The following is a 25,600-nucleotide window of genomic DNA, read 5'->3' as shown; positions in this document are numbered from 1 at the left end:
TAAACTTATGAGTAATTTTCCATTAAGCCAAGGCCATAGTTTTGCTACAGTATAACTTTAAAATCCAGGACTACATGTATTGCAATTTAGCTTTAGATAAACAGGAGGATCATTTTTGAGACCTACAAAGTAATGAACTCCTACCAAACGTAAAGCATGGTTTCTTAAGGTCTGTGACAAATATGAGCAGCAGAGTTGAAAGTGCTGTTGTAAGTATTCACATCTGCAAGCTAGAATTGTTATTAGAAAAATTCTATAGTGTAGTGCCTGGGCAAAGGGGCAGTGTGTTTGTGTGTTTGTCCCAAGTGTATGAAAAACTTTTTTTGATGCTTTTAAACACTTCTGCTGGGGAAAAGAATCCATGTTAATGAAGCTTTAAGTTCAGCCAAGCTTATGTGAAAATTGAATTACTGGGATGTAGGTTTTTTTCTGCGCGCGCACGTTTTTCTTCTTTCCTTTTCTTTTTTCCTTCTACTGTTAATGTCCAAAGACCTTGGACATAAAGTGTGCTCCAGAGTTACTGGTAAATATGGAAATTGGCATCAAAACTTAAGTTGTATTTATGGTGAAGTGCTGTCTGTGTTCTACAGTTAGACTTGCGTTTCTAACGCAGGGTGGATACAGAGGAAGTTTAGGGATGTAATGGAAGTTGCCTCTTGGCAAATAGGAAGATGGGGGAGCATTGTGCTCCCTTGATGCAAGTGTTCAGACAGATCTCATGGCTGCCAGGCCAGGCTGCTGACCAAACAAGCTTAAGAAAGAAAAAATTACTTAAGTCTAGATTTTTTTTTTTATTCCTCATTTTTAGCAATACTTTTCCAAATAAACATGTGAAGGCTTGTTCAAAGAATAGTCTTTAGGTGAATTTTGCTGATTTTTATCATGTTAATATTTGGGGGTTTTTTGACTTTTTTTTTTTTTTTTTTTTTTTTTTTAGATTCCAGAATGTTTAAGGGATAGTTATCCCAAACCTGATCAGCCCTGTTACCTGTATGTGATAGGAATGGTGTTAACGACTCCTCTACCTGATGAGCTCAACTTCAGGAGACGAAAGCTATATCCTCCTGAGGATACAACAAGATGTTTTGGCATATTGACAGCCAAACCTATACCTCAGGTAATGAATCTAGCTCCTTTCCTTATTCTACATGCCTTACAACCTATCATTTTCCACTTATTTCCCACCCCCAGACTGAAGAGTTGGAAATGACCATAAGTGCTGCTTGTCTTAAGTAACCTCCAGAAAATAAGCAATAATACAGAATCATAGAATCATTTAGGTTGGAAAAGTCCTTTAAGGTCATCGAGTCCAACCATAAACCTAGCACTGCCAAGTCCACCACTAAACCATGTCCCTAAACACCACATCCACATGTCTTCTGAATACCTCCAGGGATGGTGACTCAACCACTTCCCTGGGCAGCCTGTTCCAATGCTTGACAACCCTTTCTGTGAAGAAATTTTTCCTACTATCCAATCTAAACCTCCTCTGGTGCAACTTGAAGCCATTTCCTCTCGTCCTATCGCTTGTTACTTGGGAGAAGAGACTGACACCCACCTCGCTACAGCCTCCTTTCAGGTAGCTGTAGAGAGCAATAAGGTTTTCCCCGAGCCTCCTTTTTTCCAGGCTGAACAACCCCAGTTCCCTCAGCCGCTCCTCAGAAGACTTGTTCTCCAGACCCTCCACCAGCCTCGTTGCCCTTCTCTGGACACGCTCCAGCACCTCAACGTCCTTCTTGTAGTGAGGGGCCCAAAACTGAACACAGTATTCAAGGTGCGGCCTCACCAGCGCCGAGTACAGGGGCACGATCACTTCCCTACTCCTGCTGGCCACACTATTTCTGATACAGGCCAGGATGCCATTGGCCTTCTTGGCCGCCTGGGCACACTGCCGGCTCATGTTCAGCTGGCTGTCAACCAACACCCCCAGGTCCTTTTCTGACAGGCAGCTTTCCAGCCACTCTTCCCCAGGCCTGCAGTGTTGCATGGGGTTGTTGTGGCCAAAGTGCAGGACCCGGCACTTGGCCTTGTTGAACCTCATACAGTTGGCCTCAGCCCATCGATCCAGCCTGTCCAGATCCCTCTGTAGAGCCCTCCTACCCTCGAGCAGATCAACGCTCCCGCCCAACTTGGTGTCGTCTGCAAACTTACTGAGGGTGCACTCGATCCCCTCCTCCAGATCATCGATAAAGATATTAAACAAGACCGGCCCCAGTACTGAGCCCCGGGGAACACTGCTCGTGACTGGCCGCCAACTGGATTGAACTCCATTCACCACAACTCTCTGGGCCCGGCCGTCCAGCCAGTTTTTGACCCAGCGCAGAGTTCACCTGTCTAAGCCGTGAGCCACCAGCTTCTCCAGGAGAATGCTGTGGGAATCCATGCAGTCCAGTCACCGCTTCATTTTCTGTCTTTAGTGATGGAGCAATCTGTTCTATTTTTGCCAAACTTTTGTTTTACAATTTTATTTTTTATTATTTTGCAGTGGCAAATTCAAATGTTCCTCCTTTTTTGTATGAGGTATAATAGGAGTGGCATATCAGCTACAGAGATGGCCTGCAGCACTACTTTATCTATATGAAAGCTATGGTAACAAGTCCTCTCAGCATTCCTAGTCTGCAGCAGCGGAAAAAGTAGGCCGTGTTAATTGAAATTGGCACCTCTTGCTTAGGAAAATTTTTAATAAAGGCATTTTCTGTGGATGAGACTCAGCTGAGGAGTGTTGCTGGTTTTCACGTTTCTTCCTCCATAATGGAAGAGACTTCCATTTTTACTTGATCTTATATAAAGAGAAGAGCTGTAAAACATAAGGAGAACTATTAAAAAAAAAAAAAAAAATCAGTCATTTCTTAAGCCTTCAAAATCTCAATTGAAGATCATCATATGTCAGAATTTTGATCCAGTTTGCTGTGGAGTCCAGCAAGCACTACCTCAGCATCAGAACTAAACAACTGGTACTCTGTAGAGGAATCCTACTCTGGATTTTCTTTCTTGATTTCTTTTGTTTTTTTCTTATTTAGATTCCTCACTTTCCTGTGTATACTCGCTCTGGAGAGGTTACAATATCTATTGAGCTTAAGAAATCTGGTTTTACGCTGTCACTGCAAATGCTTGAGCTGATAACGCGACTCCATCAGTACATTTTTTCACATATTCTTCGTCTTGAGAAACCTGCACTAGAGTTCAAACCCACAGAAGCTGATTCAGCCTATTGTGTTCTACCTCTTAATGTTGGTAAGAACAGAGCTCTTGTTTTTTTAAATACTCACTTTGAATTCCTTTAGCAACACATTTGTTAATGTTTATGTTAAATCTCAGGTGTTAGCTGTAGAAATAATACCATATGTGGTGGTATGAAAATTTGTCAGTTATATTTTTATTACTTCTTCACAATTCCAAATTAGTTTTAACTTGGTTATATGAGTTGATTTATAGTAGGTTTCAGCTGACTCCATAAGGGTTTAAAATCATACGTATGTCTGCTTTGAATTTTTTTTAATTAATCAAATATCTGTATAGAATAATAAACAAATTTTGTAATTTACAACTTCCCAGAAAAGTTCAGCCTAGAAAACGCCCCCCTGAATAACTGAGTTACGCATTTTCCTTTTTTAAGTTGATGACTCCAGCACTTTGGACATTGACTTTAAGTTTATGGAAGACATTGAGAAATCTGAGGCACGTACAGGCATTCCCAGTACACAATATACAAAAGAAATGCCTTTTATTTTCAAGTTAGAAGATTACCAAGATGCGGTTATCATTCCACGGTGAGTACTATGTATATACTTTAGGTATGTACCTATTGTATTTATACAAACACTTGAATAAGGGGATGTTAGTATCCACAACAGAATTGCTTGTAATAAATGTATGCTATTAATCTGAAGGTATCTGGTGGTGTCTCAAATAATTTAAGGATATTTTTTAGTGAGTAGTTAATCTTACATAGTAGGATTTAACTGTTTAGGCCTCCCAAGGCTCATTACCTTTTTATTAGGAATAGTAGAGTTCACCACAAAACTTACATAGTATTCTGATAAAATGTTGTGACTTCATCAAGAACTGGCCTATTGAAACCAGTTTTACTTTGGAAGATTGAATGGGAGCCCTCTTCTCTGGTTACTGCTTATTCACAACAAAGGCCTGCTAAAGGAAGGTATGCTGTTGGTAGATGGAAAAATTAACAAGTGAAAAAGACCGGTTAAAAGAATCTTTCTATTGAGTGGTATTTAGAGGAGAAATTTACATCATTTTATGTACTGGATATGCAAAGGTTCTCCAAAATTGGTAGGTTTTGTAGAGATTTAATTATTCCCTATGTCATGTTTGGCATGATGTGAAAAAAGAAAATGGACTGACTGGCTTGTGCTTGTACCTAGTATATTGTAAACAACGGTAGTTGCAGAATATATATGAAAGATAAATATCAGTACTTTGTTTTGGCCTCATCTGTTAGACAATTTTTTTTCTTTAAATGTCTTCCTCCTGTGCTGATGACTACTGCAGTAAAAATGCTAGTGTAAAAGTGGTGACGCACCATCACTGTGTATAAGCATTACTTCATTGTGATCAGAGTTAACGCAATAGAAATAGCTCGTAGGTGGTGTGAATTAGCACAGTTGCTGGACTTCAGTGAAGCTATGGTATTTCACCTGTCTGAAGATCTGGCCACAGTGCCTAAACCAGTATTATTCCTCCCCCTTCCCTCTCTCTCTCTTTTTTTTCTTTTTGGATGGGGGTGGGGGGCTGGGGTAGGTGGCTGAGTACATCTCCTGTGAGAATTATTAGTTACCATCTGATAATGTTCAGGCTTGGGAGAAGCCAAAAATTTTTGACCTTGTTTCATACATTAAGAAATCTCAGAATTTCAAGTACTTCTGTTTTCAGTCAACATAAAAATGGTGGAAATATGTTTGTTGTTCTCTGTCCTGCTTGGTTGTGAGCTCCTCAGGGGAAGCATGATACAGTGACTGTGTATTGGTACAGTTCTGATTGAATTCTTCGGAGTAGGCATGGTTGTGAATAAGATAAGAAAAAAAGATTCCTGAAAGCTCCTTTAACCAGCATGTTCTTCAATGAAGAAGCTCAGGCAGCCTGGGAATATGGTTTTCTTGATTTTTCTCTTTGGAAGAAAGCTAAAAAGACTCATTAATAGTGCGGTAATTTTATTTGGCTATGTCTATTTAGATATTTGAATAGAAGCTTAAAATGATAAATGCAGCAGATCAAAGTATGAAATAAGCTAATATGCAAATCTAAATATTGAATGTTGATTTCTATGATTTCATAGGGTTTTTTATTATTATTGTTTTCCTGTGCATGTTTATCACCATAGTATCCAATGATCACAATAGTATCACAGTAAAGGTGTTGCAGCATTCTGGCTTTATTTTTGTAACATTCTGCCTGTATTACAAGAACTGCACTGTCCTTGGGAGGCTTGTGAATTTACCTTACTAGGTATTTGGGGTTTTGTATTTTAACTTTATTACGGAGGATGACTTGATTAAAATGCCAGTTTAGATGTAAGGTAGTACAATCTTTGTATGCAGTAGAACTCCATTTCTATGGATTTTAGCACACAGGAGACTAAACATTAAAAAGCCAAATTATCAAGTTTAATTGTTAGGTGTTTGGAATTAAGAAATTATCATTTGCAGCATTACTCTTGGAGATTGCTGTCCAGAGCTTGATTTTATATTAGATATTGAAGACATAAATCCTGCATTTAACGTAAATGTTTCTGTAGAGGGAATTCTGTAGATTATAGATTGACTTTATTCTTCCTTATCTTATAGCACATTTCTCATTTAGTTATTTGAGTTAGCTAAACAAATAGTTTCTACAACAAAAAACCCCACCAACCAAAAACTTCAAGTGAGTTATTTAACGGTTTATCACCTGACCACATTAGAACATGAAGAACTTAGCACAAGCTTTACTCTAAGGCTATTACATATGCCAAAATATTTTTTTTTTTAGATATCGAAATTTTGATCAGCCTCATCGATTCTATGTAGCTGATGTATACACTGATCTTACTCCACTCAGTAAATTCCCTTCCCCTGAATATGAAACCTTTGCTGAATATTATAAAACAAAGTATAATCTTGACCTGACCAATCTCAACCAGCCACTGCTGGATGTGGACCATACATCTTCAAGGTAACAACAGTCATATTTGTGTCTGATGTTTGTAGTTTGACAATAAAGTACCCTTTTTCTTTTAAATTATGGGATAAAGCTAAGGGCTTGTGTTTTCCAAAATAATGACTGATTTTTCTCTTGAGGGGTACTTAACTTATGTTATAACTACTGTAACTTGAGTCCATTTTTTTTCCAGAGGTAACTCTGCTGTCACTTCACAATGCGTTAAGGTTGAATACTAAGCATAAGTCATCGCTTTAGAAAGTTTAGGCTAGTAAGTTCTATTCATTAATTATGTACTTAAAGTATTTTCACGTGGTTTTTAGACTTAATCTTTTGACTCCTCGCCATTTGAATCAGAAGGGGAAAGCACTTCCACTAAGCAGTGCTGAGAAGAGGAAAGCAAAGTGGGAAAGTTTGCAGAATAAGCAGGTAAAATAGAAGTATCTCATTCAAGTTGCCTCTCTCTTAACAGTGATCTGACGACTACCTTTACAGGTAAAATTCCTTTCTTCCTTCCTCCTCTCCCCAGATACTGGTTCCAGAGCTCTGTGCTATACATCCTATTCCAGCATCATTGTGGAGAAAAGCAGTTTGCCTCCCCAGCATACTTTATCGCTTGCACTGCCTTTTGACAGCAGAGGAACTAAGAGCTCAAACAGCCACTGATGCTGGTGTAGGGGTTAAATCACTTCCTGCAGATTTCAGGCATGTATTTTTCAATATGATATCTGACTTCATTGGAAAACAAGGTGAAAACTTAAACATTACTGCATGAATTTAAAACTGATACCCTTTGTTTAACTCATGTCAGTGTTCAGTGAAACATAGTTTAAAAAGACTTGATTGTGAGTGGTGAAGTTAGATGCTGCAGTCACTGCTCTTTCCGGAAGAATGTGGCTCTTTTAAACATGTATGTGCATACAGAGTCTTCTTGTCTTGTGGTAATATTTTTTTTAACAAAATCAGCATGTATCTTTACAGATATCCTAACTTGGACTTCGGATGGAAAAAGTCTATTGACAGCAAATCCTTCATTTCTATTCCCAACTCCTCTTTAGCAGAGAACGAAAATTACTGTAAGCACAGCACAATTGTAGTCCCTGAAAATGCTGCACATCAAGGTGCTAATAGAACCTCTTCTGCAGAAAACCATGACCAAATGTCTGTGAGTTACAGAACATTGCTCAATGAGTCACCCAGTAAACTTCAAATTGATGTCTCGGCAGAACTTGCAGCAATTAATGGTGTTTCGTATAATAAAAATCTTGCCAATGGCAATTGTGATTTAGTTAACAGAGACTTTTGCCAAGGAAATCAGCTGAATTACTGCAGGCAGGAAATACCTGTACAACCAACTACCTCATACCCCATTCAGAATTTATACAGCAGTGAGAACCAGCCGAAGCCCAGCAATGAATGTACTCTACTGAGTAATAAATACCTTGATGGAAATGCTAACAGATCTACCTCAGATGGATGCCCCAAAATGGCAGTGACCACCAGTACTTCAAAAGCTATTAATCTTTCGAAAGACAGAGCAGATTCTGAAAAGAGCCCTTCCAGTGGGTACTCCTCAAAAACTCTCGGTCCTAATCCTGGTCTCATTCTTCAAGCTTTGACTCTTTCAAATGCTAGTGATGGATTTAATCTGGAGCGGCTAGAAATGCTTGGTGATTCATTTTTAAAGCATGCCATCACTACATACTTGTTTTGCACTTACCCTGATGCTCATGAGGGACGACTGTCATATATGAGAAGCAAAAAAGTAAGTAGTAACAATCTAATGATATTATGTAAAAGGCATGCTGTAACAAGCAATATATATAAAAATTTCACTAGAAGATTGAATGGCAACAGGTTGATTTAATTCCACAGCTTTGCTGATTATACATTGGGTAGCATGCATATTAGGAATAAAAATATAGGACTACAGGATTAATGTTGCCATAACTGTGATTGATTAAAATTGTTTCCTGCAGTTCACTTTGAAATCTAAACCAGCTGATTACCAGCCTAAGAAAGGACAGGACTGAACAGAACTAAAAGTTCTGGGTTAGTGAGGATGTTTGGACTGAAACACTAGAGCTGTATTGAGTAGAAACTCTTTAACAAGAGTGCTTGAATGAAGGCGTGAGAGTTAGCAGCGTAGAGCCTTAGGTTGTAGCTTTATTTGACCTTTCCTTTGTTTCCTCAATAAGTTACTTTCCTTGAAAACTTTTAGCATGATCTTACAGGAACACTAAAAATGAAACAACAAAAAATCTTACAGAACTGTTACATCAAAACTTTTGAAAGTATTTTAAAGTAAATGTAAACAGTAGTAAGCAGAGTCTTCAGTTCTGCTGCTGTTTAAATTCTGGAATAATCAATCATGTGAAAGTTTGTTTTGTTTGGGGGTTTTTTCCCCACATAATGTGATAACTTGAATTAAATGCTAAGGATTTGGTTGTCTGCCTCTAATAAAATGCATCACTCTGACAATTAAATGATTGAGTAGTTTAATCTTGGAAAATAAGGAGGGCTAAATAAATTGCACAGTTCAAATAAAGGAAGTGATTGAATATTCAAGTTCAAATTTCAAGACTTGAAACATGGAAAGGGTGTTTAAAATGAGAAACAAAGATCAGAAGTTGATAGTTAAAAAGGAAAATGAAGTATGTTTGTGTATGTGAGAGTGCTTTTTTCCCTTCCCTTTCAAATATTTAAAATAATTTAGAGGCTATCAAAACAACAAATCTTATTAAGTCATAATCCAGATGTTATACGGAACTGTTTTAACACTTTCTACTGCCAAGGTTTAGGTCAATCTACCCATAATAGCAATCATTTTTCATTCCAAATCTAGTCTGAATGTTGATTATTAATACTGCTAATTAATGACACTTATAAAGGTTATGTTTACTGTTATTTTAAAAGTAGCAATAATTTTGTTTTGCAAAGAAAATTTAATCTATCAGATTTCTTTAACTGAAACTGTCACACCTAATATGCTTGGCCTTAAAATAAATAAATCAATATGTACCTTGCTGTGGATTGGTTGTCCTATATTAAGAAAGCTGAGCTCCCTTTTGAGAACTAGAGAAGATGCATAATGGTACAAAATCTGGCTTGACATGTAAAATTGTTTTGCTCCTTTTGCATTTTAACGTAATTTTATGTGAATGTATGTCCAGAGGTTTATCAGTATGTTTTCCTTGAAGGTCAGCAACTGTAACTTGTATCGCCTTGGAAAAAAGAAAGGTCTGCCTAGTCGTATGGTGGTATCGATTTTTGATCCCCCGGTCAATTGGCTTCCTCCTGGTTACATAGTAAACCAGGACAAGAGCAACACTGATAAGTGGGAGAAAGATGAAATGGTAAGACTTTTATTTAACTATAATGAGGAATAATTATTTGTGTGTCTGTATTCTCACCCCTACCTCCTCCCACCTCTCAGATATTTTGGTATGTTTTCAGCAAAAAAAAGTAAATCTGTATCTTTGTTTTCTTTCTAAAACTTCACTGTAACTTATGGAAAATGAGAGGAAAACTGATCCTGAATAGAACCTGAAGTAAGGAAATTTACTGAACATCGTCCAGTAATGAGTGTATATATTAATGGAAAAGCAGGGAAGAAAAACTTTTTTGCTTGTAGTTAGCATGGTCTCAGGAGTTTTTCTGAAATTTCTCTTGGAAATTTTAAACAGAATTATCATTACTGTTTTTTTCTGTAATATGTATAGGCAGAAGATGGTCTGCTTTTTAATAAGTAATAAATAATATTTATAAATGATACATAATATTTATAAATTATAAATAATAAACAGGTAAATAATGAATATTTATTTAATAAATAAAATCACCTTTATAGAATATATGAAAAGGAGTTGCTGTTTTTCATAGCGCTGAGGCAGAATGAAGATTAGAACTGGCTTGAGAAAATGTTCAATGTTGGTTGCTCTTAGCCACACCATGGGTATGACTGAGAGCTACTTCTCATCCAAAATACAATGCTGGCTTAAACACCCTCACTGTCTATCACCAAAGCTTCAGAATTACAAATCTTAATGAGGAACAATTCAAATTATTTTCTGACTAAACTCATTGTATGTCGAGAGTAGAAATGCATGTATAAGAAATATCACTGATCACAGCAGTCAGTAACGTAATCTTTTTAAGTGTTTGAGACCGGTTTTGAGGTTGGGGGAAGGGGGTGGAGTGATTTTTTTTCTTTTTCCCAACTCTGAAGACCACACTCGGATTGTAGAACCACCAGAGGGCACATGAGAGGACTGTTAGGTAGATGTACTGTGCAAATAAATGTTTATTGCAGAATAAAACAACCTGATTATTGTGGTTCTGTATTGTGCCAAGACTTCATTTCAAAGAGACTTAGTGCTATACCTTTCTAAAAATAAAATAGCGCATTTGGGACAGGAGCTAATCATTGCTTTTAAAAGCTTTCAGTTGTCCATAACTTTTCAGTGGCCTCTTCCTCTTTGCTAGTCACTGTTTATTTGTGAATAGAACACACAATTTTAGACCAAAATGCAGACAGTAATGCAACTAAGTAGTAGGGTTTTTGTGCCAAGTAGATATTTTGCTTTCTTGGATGTAAATTTCATTCTCCATCCATGGGCTGATGGTCTATGACTGAGGCTAGAAATCTCATGTCATTATGACAAATTATTACTAAAACATCCTAGTCAAATGTTGATTTTTTTTGTGTGTGTGTGTTATCAAGCTTTATTAAGGGGAAAGATTTTCCTTTGTTCATTTGATCAAATAGCTGATTTCCAGAAAGCATGAAAAGTACTTACATGTATTTATCTTCAGCTTGTAAGTAGCCATAACTTATTCAAAATCAATCAGGTATTCTTTAAGAAAAGGTTCTTTCTTCTGGGGTTCATTGTTGGTTTAGTTTTTAAATGCTGTCTAATGATGAAAAATATCAACTATCAGAATTGCTTCCTGGCTCCTTTACCTGCTGTTCGTTCTCATCACTTAATTTTTTTTTTTTTTTTAATACAAGAAGCGAAGTGCAGACAATGTTAGGGTAGTTCATGTAGCTGTCCTGCTAATTAAAATGATTTTAAGAAACTTGTGAATGAAGTTGTAGTAAAAATGGAATTTATCGTTTGTTAAATCTTTGTGAAAACAGACACCAAAATCTGTTTTGAATCGTCCGTATAGGTATGTCTCATTCAGAGAGTGTGTTTTTATTTCAGTGACAGATACGACAGATGGTGTGTAACAAGAAAAAATCAGCACTAGCTCTAGTTGGGACTGGTTAAATTAGTCTTACTCTGAGCATTATACTGCTACTAGTATCCAAAATAACTTTCAAATCAAGTTCTGCTATCTCTTTCTGATCAATCACAGAAATCCCTGCTGTGTATATGTGAGATGGGTAATTACAGCAGCAGAAATTCTTCCAGCAAAATGTCTAAACTATCAATTTCTACAGCCACTTTTTTTCCTCTCCTCTCATTAGTAAACCTGACTAAGCCTGCCCATCCTGATGAGGAACGTCGTGATCTGTTTGATCCTTAGATGGTTTTGAGTGCTGTCTAGTGCACCTTACGGCTGCCACCCATCCACACCTCTAAAGGGTTGTGCATTTGGCCCAAAGGGAGAGGTCCCCAGTGGTAGCATCTGGTTCACAGATTTGCAAGATTAAGTGACTGAGACCTACAATATGACATACATAGATTGAGGGCAGATATAGGCTGTTTCACTTGATTCAAAATGGTGTTGGCTTTCAGGACCCAATCCAGAAAAGCACTTTGAATCTGATCTTGCTCCTATCAAATTCAGTGGCAGAATTCCCACTGACATCAGTGATGCTGGGTTGAGCCTGTGAATAGTCCTTTTGATGTTAGGAAGACTACTTGTGCATTTAGCTAATATGTTTAAGTGCTTTCCTGGATTGGGGCCATGGCAAATTGTAGAGCACTGTATAGCTTGGGCATATCTGTGTTCAATTTATAATTTACATCAAGCCATACCAATTTGCTCAATATGAGCAGGGAAAAGACATGAGACGTCATTAGTTTTACTGTTGTGGGTAGGTATGTAAGTATTAGAAAATTGGTGACAACTTTAACTTTTCTTTTAATTAGTTAAGGCTGTTAAGTATAGTGTGAAAAAACCCAAAAGTTTAAACAAATATGTACTCATTTAAAGGATAGGATTAATACTAGTTGCCTTTGCATTGAGTTATTGTCCTACTTGATGATTTAATATATATGTTAATATTCAGTTTAAAAACAAACAAACAACAAAAACCTCTATTATAGAAGTGTGCCATTTTTTCTGATTCTCCATTTTTAGACCTGCTATATTGAAATCCTGGTAATATTAAATGTATGACAAACTAGAGAGGTTTCAATATTTGTTAAAATTAAGAACCACAGTGCAAGTTAATAATTCTTAGACAACCAAAAATTGGCCTATATCTCACATCTAATAAGCAGCAAGATCACTTACTAAATCCCCAACACATGCAGTCAAGACTGTCACCCACATAAGCATTAGCTTCTTGCCAACTAACTGGTATTAGACTCATTTTTGATCTGTAATATAAAAATCACCTGCACTAATTCACTAAACTTACTTTCTACTAGTTTGCCATATAGACTGAATTAATTTGCAGCTAACCGTTTGAGAGCATAGATCAATGTATTTTGCTGCTTCAAGTGATGATTATTGAAGGACTAGGGTAAAGAAGTTCTTACAGTTGTTTCACTGAATGCGTTTTCCGTTTGTGTCCCAAACCTGAGATTATCATGATTGTGACTATAGTAAACCCAGCAAGTCCCTTAGTACTTGCCATAGAAGGATGTAGAAAGAATCTTTGGTTATGTTGATTAAACATTTGTAGTAGCCTTACTTAGCAGCTAGAGAGAAGGATGCAACCAAAACTGTTTCTTGTACTTCTCTAAATTTGTTAATTTAGACTTTTTTCTTTTGTTTACTTTGGCATGCAAGTATATAATGTTTAATGGTTTTAAAATTAATTGTATGTGCATCACATTCAAGTATAAGCATGAGTTCCTGTGAAATGCAGCATGTGTTATATGTTTGTAGAACATACGCTATTACAGGTTAGTGATAAAGGTTTTGTACTCCAAGACAATTATTCTAGTCTTAGAATGCTAGTGTTACTTGAGGTTGTATTGTACATCTGATCAGACAATGTAATTAGGAACACTAATTTAAAAATTAGTCGTCTTATTAGCAGACACTACTCAAATCTTACTCTTATGACAGTTCTGGAATAAAGGTTTCTCATTTCCCTCTTCAGTACCATATTTTTTTGTGTTCTTTCATAGACAAAGGAGAACTTGTTGGCTAATGGTAAACTTGATGATTATGATGATGATGAAGAGGATGAAGACCTAATGTGGAGGTTACCCAAGGAAGAAGCAGACTTTGAAGATGATTTTCTGGAGTATGATCAGGAGCATATCAAATTCATTGATAATATGTTAATGGGATCAGGGGCTTTTGTGAAGAAAATTTCTCTCTCACACTTTTCAACCACTGATTCAAACTATGAATGGAAAGCACCCAAAAAGTCATCCCTGGGTAATGTTCACTTTTCATCAGATTTTGATGATTTTGACTATAGCTCTTGGGATGCTATGTGCTATCTGGATCCTAGCAAGGCTGTTGAAGAGGATGATTTTGTAGTGGGCTTCTGGAATCCATCAGAAGAAAACTGTGGTGTTGATGCAGGAAAACAGTCTATCTCATATGACTTGCATACAGAGCAGTGTATTGCTGACAAAAGCATTGCAGACTGTGTGGAAGCCCTGTTGGGCTGTTATCTGACCAGCTGTGGTGAAAGAGCTGCTCAGCTTTTCCTGTGTTCATTGGGGCTGAAGGTGCTCCCTGTAATTAAAAAGACTGATTGGGAAGGCACTTCGTGTGCTACCAGAGAGAATTGTAACAGTGAGCAGAAAAATCTTTCACCAAACTCTGTTTCTGCTTCTGTAGCTAATTCAGAGTCTTCTCTGTATAAAGACCTGGAGTATGGCTGTTTGAAGATTCCACCGAGGTGTATGTTTGATCACCCAGATGCTGAAAAAACCCTAAATCACCTTATTTCTGGTTTTGAAAACTTTGAGAAGAAAATAAACTACAGTTTTAAGAACAAGGCTTATCTTCTTCAGGCATTTACTCATGCCTCATACCATTATAATACCATTACTGGTAAGTTGTCTTAAAGAAACTAGGGTTTTTTTCCCCTATTGTAAATGTAAGAGAAGCAGTATATGTTGTGTTCCCATACGTAGTCTTTTTTTAGACATCACGTGGTACTTTAAGAAGTCAATAGCTTCTGAATACAAAATCTTAGAAAAGAATATCTTGCCCCTTATTTAGAGGGGGATACTTGTTGAAGCTGTGTCTCAATGATTATTCATATTTTGACTTGATACAGATGGAAGATTTACTGAAGCCTAGCCAAGTTTTGGGAAAGAGCAGCATTTTTCATCTCTGCTGTATCACTAGTTGTATATGACTGACATTAGGTCCTCATTTAGCTGAAATCAGTTATTGTAGAACTCTGGAAAACTGCAGTGTACTTCTAGAAGTAGCTATCATGTTTTGCAAATATATTTAGCAAATTTGTCCCATAATTTAATCCCAAGAATATTACCCTTTGACTGTACTTCTGAAGATTAAAAGTAGACTATACAATTTCTATTAGCTGAATAGTCTATAGGATAGCAAAATATGGAGACTTCTGTTTGAAGTTGTGAATTGGAAGGCTTAATTTAAGTCTAGGCATTTTACTCTGTAAATATTTAAAATCAAAGTTTGAAGCAGTTGACTAAATCAGACTAAATATTAATTTCAGGTTAACTGCTTAATGTTTCTGTACATGATCTCATAAAAGATTTTACAGCAGTACAAATTTGTATTTCTGTATTCTTCTTGAATTACTTGCTTATACTAATTAATTTAGTATTCGTTCATTCTAAAACTTTAAATATTTTCCTATGATAATATGCAATTAAAACCAAACCATGGTAAAATTCCAACCCTATTTGAAGTGAATGGCAAATTCCTGTGCAGTCAGCAGTCTGAATTTTTCCCCATAGTGAATTGGTTCCTTATTCCAAGAAGTAAGAAAGCTCTGCTTTAATTAAATAAGTCATTTTGAAATGTTAGTACATTGAGAAACAGTTCTGACAAAACACTGAAATGCTGGTTTGGTTTTTCATTCTAGGTGATATTACCCACATATATATATGTATATATTTACTTTTTACAAATATGTCACAAAACATACAGAAGGTAGATGATTCCTTTTTATATGTATACTAACAAACAGAAAAGTTGAGGCATAGTGCCTAGATGAAATTACGTTGTTGGTAGCAGAAACTTTTGATTCCATTTCTATTTACCAAGCAAGACAATTGTGAATTTCTGTTACTTTTCTCTTAAGAATTAGCTAGAGGTTGAGCTCTGGCGGCATCTTAGGTTCAGCTGCTATAAAAGCAATTTAGTACTTGCCATTTCACACTCACGTTATTTTTGTAGTAATTTTGTCTTCCTTCCTTCTGTACTCACCTATCCCCATTTGCTTTCAAGAGGGTTTTTTGCTTTTGTTTATAGTCTAAAAATAGACCTCCATAGCTCTCCATTCCCGTGTCCCCTGTCAATTTTCCAAACTGCAAAGGCTTGGCAATTTTAGTTTCCAGTTTAAAACACCCATTCTGAATGGGAATCTTTGTTCGATGCTTTTTGAGAGATCTAAATGTGTGGCAAATTAGATAAAAATCTCAGATTGTATGTTCCCCCTGCTTTTAATGCATTGATTTCTTTATTAATTTTTTGGAGGTTTATTTGTTACTGTTTTCAGATCAGCCTGCTGGTGGAATCTCTTGATTTTACTTTTTTGATGTTTCTCAGCACAATGTGAAGATTATGAGTAAAAGCATTAATTGATTATAAACACAAGTGTTTTGCTAGCCTGACAAATTAACATTGGGTTCAAAAGTGGCTTTATTATTAGATACAACTTCTGTTTTTTCTGGTTTTTTTTTTTTTTTACTAATTCAATAGCAATCTCTTTAAACACAAAGATACGTGTTCTAAAAAACAGATTGTCTTCTCTGAGCATTGGTTAGTTTGTGGAATTTAGATGGCAGTGTACCAAACCTCCTATCCAGAAAGGCCTGGAAAGAATGTGTGTGTTAAACTTAATTGTGTTGTTGTACGTTCTTCTATTTCCAATGCTTTAAGATTGTTACCAGCGCTTAGAATTCCTGGGAGATGCAATTTTGGACTACCTCATAACCAAGCACCTTTATGAAGACCCACGGCAACACTCTCCAGGAGTTCTTACTGACCTACGATCTGCTCTAGTCAATAATACCATTTTTGCATCATTAGCTGTAAAGTATGACTACCACAAGTACTTCAAAGCTGTCTCTCCTGAACTGTTTCATGTTATTGATGACTTTGTGCAGTTTCAAATGGAAAAGAATGAAATGCAAGGAATGGATTCTGAGGTTAGTGGAAGTAGAAGAAATGTGTTCAGTATCTGATTTGAAGCATGTCACCGCATTTTCTTAGCATGATGCGCATTTCTGTAATGTTTTAGTTTTACGCACATAGCAGCCATAGAAGCAGGCTCCCAGTAATAAAACATGCAATATGCAAAGTAAAATACAATCTTCAGAAAGTATAAAGTCAGTAAGAACATTCAGAAAATATTAAATTGAAACTAGTTTGCCTGTAGAGTTTTCTGTGACACTTGATTTCGGTCACTATTTTGCTTTTGCATTGTTGTTAGGACAACCTGGGGGGGGGGAATGCTTAGCTTGCTTTCTCCACTGACAGATTGGAAGCACTACTATACCATAAAATTGTGATGAAGAGTTACTAAGTCACATAATGCTGATTCAGGATAGGATATCCATGCAACATCATGAACAATACTACCTTGGCACAGTGCTGGGATTATTTAATGTAGTACACTGACAGAGATTTCCACTGTTTTTAATCTGATGATTTCTGCTGGAGCAGGTGTCACTGCACTGTACTCAAGGGTGTTTGACATGCTCCTAAAGGCTTTATCTCTGCTAGCCAGGGAAACATATGCGTCTTTCAAATAAGCCACTTGAAAAATAGTTTAACTGAAGACTTGCAAACATGCATCATATCTGTGTTATGCAGGAAGGCTGATGATAGTATCTATTTGCTGGAGAATGGACTAAAACTAACTCATTTAGATAAGTTGCTCAGAAAATGTATGAGAGCAGGGGCCTTGTGAGTCAAATTCTAATCAGAATCCTGGAAGAGACGGACTTTCTCGTTATCCTTTCTTTAAAAGTGTTATCCAGTAGAATATCCCTAATAGTTTGTCTTCTGAAAAACTGACCAATCTCTTAAAAAATATTCTGATAATACTCCAGCACTAAATAAACCTGTTATCTTTGTCTTTAGTAATTTCTTCTTTCTGATATACAATTTAAAAGCTTGGGAATCAAAATACTTCAGTTACATATATGTGTTTACAGCCCTTGCGCTCTGTTGCAGAGTGAAATCCATATGTTTTATGGGAAGGTCCAGAAAACACTGACTAAGAAATTTGTCACTGAAATTTAGATAATAAAAATTACTTTACATCAGAGGATCAAACTCTGTTACCCATCTTGTTTTCTTCACAATATGAGTGAAAAGGCTAAAAACTTATTTTAAGAGGTCATAGTAGTGATTTTTAGCTTTGTTCAGTTTTTGCTATTATGCAGAAAGATTGCCTAGAAACTTCCACCAAAGTTGCAACCAAATTGTATGATAGCTGTTTCAAATAAAATTCTTGTTTCACTCTCCCTATGCCTGCTCCCTATCTTGGTCTGGCACTGAATTACTGAAACTCTTATTTCATCAGAGTTAATGCAAGAGTCTTTGTTTCTGCAGTTCATGCCAGCTAGACTGGTTTCCATGTGTGTCTCCACGTCATCTGCTTTTCTTTTTTCAAATCTCACTCCTGAAACATCTGTTGTCCCTTGCCTTATAGCTCTTAGTTTCTCTCTCCGTTATTTCAGTATAACTCAAAAGTGCTTCAGTTTGCACTTGGTAAGAAATACGCTATTCAAAACAGTTGAATTTGTTTTTTAACATCAAAATTCCCGTTTGGAGTGTGTACACATCAGGTCTGACTTCTTGTTTGATTTATTTTAGGTAGAAATATTGGGTGGAACTAGTTTATGAAGTATTATGGTGACTCTTAAGAGGACCGGATCAGGTTTTAAACCCCAAATAGGGGCCAAATAGAGTGAGAGGGTAGCTGCTGGGGGAAAAGACTGACAAACTTATTTCTCATTAGGCAGAGGAGAGTAATGGTCAAAAATTTTGTTTGCAGGTTACTTCGTTTGAACTTAGGTGAATGTGAATGTATATTACATGTATTTGAGGTATTTTCAGTAAAGGATTAGATACTCAAGACCTTTAAGACACATACTGAAAGTTTAGTTTTAATAATGAGAATAGACTGTTGTCTTAAATTAGTAGCATAGAAGAAAACACTGCCTGCTACATCTAAAAAATACCTAAGTGTGCCTGTTAGTTCAGTCTAGTGTTACTGGTTATCAGTTATTAATGGCTTATTTTACTAATGCTTGTTTCATGCTTGTCTTCTGGGGTAAATGAGGTAAGGAAAGGTACATCCGACTTTCATCCAGAGATTGGACTTACAGATTTTAAAGTCTCCTTCTAGGACATGTTTAATGTATGAACTCTTCCCTTGTTATGAGTAGCTTTCTAGTATTAACTGATAGAGCCAAGTCTGTTTCTTATTGGAAAAAACAGACCTATGGTGAAATCCTACAGAATTATTACGAGAGGAATTCACAAAGCATGTAAGGTCTCTGTACGCAATGGTGTTTGGGATTTTTTTTCACATTTGAAAAATGATATATCCAGCAACTTGGTTTCATTGGGGAATAAAAAACCAATTTCATTGTGGAAAGTTGTCAATGAAAAGCTTAAAGGAAGCAGCTCAGGATAGGATGTAAGAGAGCTTACACTTCTGAAGATCTTTGTTTTATTTTAAAAGAAACAATTGTTTCTCTCTTTTCTCCTCCCCTTCGCTCCCCCCCCCCCGGCTTTTTTTAATTGCAAACAGCTCAGAAGATCTGAAGAAGATGAAGAAAAAGAGGAAGACATTGAAGTACCAAAGGCCATGGGGGATATATTTGAGTCCCTTGCTGGTGCCATTTATATGGATAGTGGAATGTCTTTGGAAATGGTTTGGCAAGTGTACTATCCAATGATGAGGCCATTAATAGGTATTGTGTCAGCTTTCAGAAAAAAAATTAATAATTAAGTGCCATCTGCTATGAAGAGAACAAAGCTAATTTTTTTTTTTACCCCCCCCCCCCCAAATAGAAAAATTTTCTGCTAATGTGCCCCGTTCCCCAGTGCGAGAGCTGCTGGAGATGGAGCCAGAGACAGCCAAATTTAGGTAAGAATACACTTCCTTTGGTATACATTGCCATAAAATGTTTTTAAGCTGTGCTTCATAAACTACTGAGGGTTTTTAAATGTCACGAATTACTTTTAATTTCTTTTGCACTAAGCAGCTAGCGTGATCATTGTGTTCACTGATTTTTATTTTTTTTCCTTGCATAACTTTCTGAGAAAAGTAATGATTTCTGTTTAACTATACTGCTTTTACTTCTGCAGAAAAGAGAATGTAGTCTTTTATTTCACATTAACTTGCCTAGGCAGTAAGTAATTCTTGTGTATATTTTTGCAGTCCTGCAGAAAGAACTTACGATGGAAAGGTCAGAGTAACAGTGGAAGTTGTAGGAAAGGGAAAGTTTAAAGGTGTTGGCAGAAGCTACAGGATTGCCAAATCTGCAGCTGCGAGAAGAGCACTACGAAGCCTCAAAGCAAATCAACCTCAGGTCCCAAACAGCTGAGACTCCTCTTAAAAATAAATAAAATGGGGGGAAAAAACCACATAGAAATAAAACAAATTTTTAAAAATGTTGATGTTGAGAGGAACAAATTGGAAGACAGAATTTAAAGTTTGTTTGATAACAGAATAGATAACAAAACATTTAACATGTATAAAATTTTGGAACTAATTGTAGTTATAGTTTTTTGCGCAAACACAATCTTGTCTTCTTTCCTCACTTCTGCTTTGTTTAATCACGAGAGTGCTTTAATGATGACATTTAGCAAGTGTTCAGAATAATTGTTGTCAGGTCTTTTTGGTTTACTTTTATTGTCAGTACAGCTTTGCTTAGTGTTAGAAGGCCAGGGAGCTTACGCCTAATGCAGTTGCTAGATTTATATATAGTAATCTTGAAATTCTTCAATCTGTGCACTAGTGCCAGTCATAAAGCAGTTGATAAACTGTACTGGATGATTGGGTATAAGAAAGAATAAGTGTGCCAGTATTCTTTTTTTTTCTTTTCTTTTTTTTTTTTCTCTCCATGTCATCTTTTTACATTAAGATGGCATTCCCAATCATTATTGCACTTATTTGTTAGGGACAGATTTTAATTGAAATGGCTGGCATACTGGTAGAATGAAACTTCAGTTTCCTTATGCCACACAGTCTTGCATAAAAAAAGGTTCTTGCCTTAAAAATAAATAAACCCTCATTAATAATCTTTAATTTCTGATCTCTTTTGGAACAAACTGTTTTACATTCCCTTCATTTTGTTATGCATTTTACAATGATACAGCTCTATATTTACAGTACAACTCATTACTATAGCTGTGACTTATTACAGGATTATAATAGAAATTGTATTCATATATATGTAATTAGGTTATTTTTAACAATTCTGAGGAAGTGGTTAGTCTACAGTGTTTTTTTTATACCATAAACAAAATATGGTCTTTGGCTAAAATTCCAATTTTACACAAACCTGCAAGCTAGATAGTTCCAATACTGGAAACAGTAATGAATAATTGCACAGTGCAAACTGTCACTCTAACAAAATAACCTTAGACATATCACACCTAAAATATGCTGCAGATTTTATAGTCAATTGGTTACGTATTTAACAAACAGAGCACCTTTACACTTAGAGATATTTCCACGTAAATTTCTTACTGTACTTTTCAGAGTTGCATGCATATTTCACCTACCAAAGCTGTGCTGTTAAATAACATGAAAGTTGATGTTTGAGATATAACTGCCGTACTTTTGATACATCTGTGATTTAGGTCCTTAATTTAGAGAAACTAGCTCATTGGTGTTTTGGTCTACTGGGGTGGGAGGGAAATCATACTTTTATTTTTTAGGCTTTGCCTATACTTCTTTAATTAGATTTTTGTAGGCACTCTTCACTTAAATACCTCAGTTCTTTTTTTTCTTTTCTTTTCCTTCTTTTTTTGCATGCATTGTTTTTTTCTGTTTTGGTGCTATGTTTATATATTATGCTTGAAATTTTAATTTTTTGCACTGTAACTATAATACCTCTTAATTTACCTTTTAAAAAAGCTGTGGGTCTCGTATTCCCACCAATATCAGTAGAGGTTTGCTGCAATTTTGCCCTGTTAATTATGCTTGAAGTTTGAGAAAGCAGAGCAAGGTGTTTTAATGTTTTCCAGCACAATAGTTTGAACTTGATGCTGTGTCTTATGTATTAAATTACAAATAAATACTGTATTTCCTGCTTTTAAACCCTATTCCTTTCCTCACAAATGCACACTAAAACAAAACAAAAACTGTCAGCTCTTGCTTTCTTAACAAAAAAATAAAATAAATGCCTTAGTGACAAGGGGTAGACATTAAGCTTTTCTGAAATACAGTTTTCAAAAGTTCTTATATTTTCTATCCCAGTCATTTTTCATTCTGCAGAAAGGACCGTTCTTGTATTTGAAAACAGCATTGTTATAGTAGTCAGACTGAGACTTAAAATACTAGTTTATAAAAAATTTCTAGCATTTGCTTGGTACTTTAGTCATTAAAATATAACAGGGAAGTATAAGACCTGCAAATCTTGATGTGTATAAAACAAATGTAAATGAGATGGAACAGTAAAAACATGCAGTCTAAATTCTCAAAGGTAAATTGCTTTGAGTTAGCTGTTTAAAAAAAAAAAAGTCACCGATTTAAGTTATAACTCTTTCTTTGTGGTAGGAGTGAAGTTTCTTAGAGAAAATACCTGATCACCAATGTTAACAATTCTGTGTTTCTGGCCAGACATCAATCAGCAGATAAAATCAGACCATCTAGAAAGTCTTAAGTAGTTCTAACTGCATTATGAAAAACTAAAATTTAAGTTAGTCTTTGAACGCCTAAAATTTCTTCCTGATTGTTACAAGGTTATAGATTCTCAGGGGTTTCAGGTAATTGTTAGCAGTAAAGTGCTACAGAGTGTTTTGATGCAAAGAAAATTAACTGAACTTGCTCTGTGTTTCAGAATAGTTTAATGATCACTTTGTTACTAGATAAAGCCTATGAATTGGAAATCTGAAATGTGTAGTGGCTGACTATAAAGTAGTTTCTGCTGCTGATGCGTTTTTAAATGTGTTTTAAATGCCGTAACTTTTTCCAGTGTGACCTCATTGAAATATTTTTTTATCCTTTGAGATAGAAAATTCATATTAGCTTCCATGTTATACATCTGTGTGTTTTGCCCTACAGTTGATATGATTTTGATATTGGACAGTGTATGCTATTAAAGACCTAAATCTGATCATTTGAAGGTTGGGATAGAAATCACTTGACATGCTATAAGCACAAGTGTGAGCGGACTGTTGCAACCCATCTTCAAAAGCAACCACACAGGCTCATCATAAATAGTGTGGGGGTTAGTTGGCATGAACCTTGTTTTTTTATCTAAGTCCTGTTATACTGTACTTTAAACAGTCCTCCTAACTATGCTGCGTTTTTATTTTTATGGCTTTTTTTGCGCTGTTCTGTTCATGTAGCACAAATAAGCATTGCACTTGGTACCATGCTTTACCTCATTTCAAGGAAAAAATGCTTAACAGAGAGGAAAAATGTGGTTTGGCCTTGCTGCTGTTCTGATTTACTGAATTTGAAAAAGATAATTATAATGCCTGTAATGTGTCATTTACTTGCACAACTTAAATAGGTCATTTGTAACGTCTGTGGCATTTTTACTGTATGTGGAAAAATACAACAAAGATGTGTAACAACTCTTGATTGTATTTTAAAGCTATTGTTTTTCTACTACATCATTTTACTGTTATGTGAAGTAATTAAAATTAGAATGGCCTCTGACACTCCGGTAATTATCTCTGAACAAACCAACATATTATGTGTATAATGTAGTTTTTGCGAGAAGACAGCCCCTAGTAATTTGGTCAACCTCAGCTAAATCTCTGCTCAGTCTGAATATTGAGTGCCCAGTAGCGACTTCTGAAGTGTTTGTTCAGCTTGATGCTGCTAAAGTCCGTACAGAAAAAAAGCCGACTATTTTTAAGTCTCATTACACAATAGTATGTTGTGACTGCAGAGTACAGAACTTGGACAAGAACCAGTTTCCGTGCTGGGGCGGATTATAGTGGTGGCCCAGGGATGAGGTGCCAGATCCTCAGCTAGTGTGAATTGATGTGGTATCATTTTAATCAATGGAACTGCATTCTTTTACATACCTGAAGATCTTGTGCTTTTATGTATGTTGCAGAGTTTGGGTTTTCCTCCTTGTAAGCAAATACAGAACCATAAACTGGAAAATGTGGGGTTTATGTTACTGCATATGACATAACTATGCTACGTGCATTTACCTGTACAGAAAGTGAAATCTTTGTATCCCAGTCACAGCAGCACACGTAATCCAAACATGACAAATAGCATCGTGCTCTGCTGTGATAGTACACTTGCCTCTATCTGACAGTATTCGGGGCTTGTATGTTTTGGGTGGGGTTCCCTACAAAAGCATTCTCATGGAAATTTCGGTATTTATTACATGAGTAAAGCGAGAAGGATTTTGATTTTTGGTACTTAATTACTGACATTGATCATTTTCCAATTGCTCTAATTTTCAAGAAGTTAATTTCTTTGCTTTCATATTAGGTTTAAAACTTAAAACACTGCAGTTCATGAGCATGAAATGTAATCTAAATATCAACTGTAACTCAATCTGAATTATGTTAGCAAATATCTGGAGGTCATTGTAGTATACTCCACTAGCAGTTAAAATTAACTTCTGTCAAAGCTAACTACATTTCTTAAAAATAAATTTTATCCAATACAGTCCTTAGGTTTTTTCCCTCTTTTGTTTGAATGGCAACCACAGACTACTTTAATTGCTTTGTAGATGCACTCAGAATTTACTGCAGCAGCAAGTTGGAGAGAAAAATGTTTGTGAACAAGAATTGGAAATTGCAGGCATTTTTATTGTAAATAGTTTGACTGAAAAGGTGGTTAAAATCGAGTAGAATGAATAATGAATATAATTTGATGGACAATAAAATATTTACCATCACATGCTGCAGCTGTCTTTAAGGGACATAAAATGTAATTCATTCATACTGTAATCATGCTGCAGAAGTTTGCAATCTGCACCTTATGGATCACAATTACCTTTAATAGTTTTTTGTAATAATTGTAGCTGAGTATATCTCCAATAAAGTTATGGTCTGTTCACCCTGTATTGTCTTTTTGCTTTTGTTATTAATTCCTCTTAATCATAGAGTTTACAAAAAATTAATTTTTGGTTTCAGTCTAAATAAAACAATTTGTGAAAACATTATTTCTTGACCTTGTTTAAAGACAGGTCTGCTTGTCTCCTTCCTCTGATGAATGAACTGTCTTCAGAGCTATGTGAAGACTCTTAAGGGACACTCGGGTTAAAAATGATGGTGTACATGCTACAATTTGATCTCTGTGTTGACCATTATACCTGCAAAATTTCTCTTGGAGCTGGGAGGCCCCAGAGCACAAGCGTTCAGTAACACAGGTTTGCACAATTTGGCACACGTTTGAAGAATAAAGTGTTAATGTTAGCTAATAGTCGCAACATTAATAACATTGATTTTAATTATTTTTTCCATTTGTTTTCCGTTAGTATTTCACTTACCCTGAATATTGAAAGCATGTTTGTAGAGCGTTCTGACTGGCACACCAGTGTCATGTCCATGTTTTATGGAGACGAGACAGACCTGCCAGCCGAAGATTAGGAGTCTTCCTTTTTGAAAACTTCCCAATGCAGCAGTCAGTTTCTTGGCATCTGCAATGGGCAACTTCTACTACATGTTTTGCTACAGAGAAAAGCCTGCTGAACCACTGATAGGCACGGTGGTACCTTTTTCTGGGACTTGGAGGAGGGCCAAATCACCTAAGTCAGCAGTGTCAGTTTGTTCCTTGTCTCAGCTGCAATGAAGCAAGCAATTCTCAGCTGAGAATCCTGAGGAACCTTGTGGATCTCCTATGGCTTTACAGCTCTTTTTTCCCGCCTCTGGGTTCCACCCTGACACTGATGGCACTGGTAGGTAAGGCCCTTTAAGCTCCAAT

At 36.1% G+C, this 25,600-nt stretch overlaps 1 protein-coding gene across 5 annotated transcripts in view; it reads left to right on the top strand.

Moving 5' to 3' along the window:
- DICER1 (dicer 1, ribonuclease III) overlaps positions 1-24,738 on the top strand; it is a 74,139-nt gene extending 49,401 nt beyond the window's left edge. For all 5 annotated transcript variants that reach the window (XM_076345375.1, XM_076345373.1, XM_076345372.1 and 2 more), the window contains 13 exons: positions 938-1,117; positions 3,021-3,234; positions 3,617-3,770; positions 5,986-6,168; positions 6,477-6,582; positions 6,683-6,858; positions 7,135-7,918; positions 9,354-9,509; positions 13,467-14,349; positions 16,390-16,658; positions 19,277-19,439; positions 19,540-19,615; positions 19,910-24,738. In XM_076345375.1, coding sequence (XP_076201490.1) covers positions 938-1,117; positions 3,021-3,234; positions 3,617-3,770; positions 5,986-6,168; positions 6,477-6,582; positions 6,683-6,858; positions 7,135-7,918; positions 9,354-9,509; positions 13,467-14,349; positions 16,390-16,658; positions 19,277-19,439; positions 19,540-19,615; positions 19,910-20,075 — 3,510 coding nt within the window. In that variant the 3' untranslated portion in view covers positions 20,076-24,738. The remainder of the gene's footprint in view (positions 1-937; positions 1,118-3,020; positions 3,235-3,616; positions 3,771-5,985; positions 6,169-6,476; positions 6,583-6,682; positions 6,859-7,134; positions 7,919-9,353; positions 9,510-13,466; positions 14,350-16,389; positions 16,659-19,276; positions 19,440-19,539; positions 19,616-19,909) is intronic.
- The last annotated feature ends 862 nt before the right edge of the window (positions 24,739-25,600 follow it).

This window comes from Aptenodytes patagonicus, chromosome 7 (assembly GCF_965638725.1).
Source record: "Aptenodytes patagonicus chromosome 7, bAptPat1.pri.cur, whole genome shotgun sequence".
In the NCBI taxonomy this organism is placed as follows: domain Eukaryota; kingdom Metazoa; phylum Chordata; class Aves; order Sphenisciformes; family Spheniscidae; genus Aptenodytes; species Aptenodytes patagonicus.
Note: the sequence above shows the minus strand (reverse complement) of the source record. Positions and strands in the feature narration are given on the sequence as shown.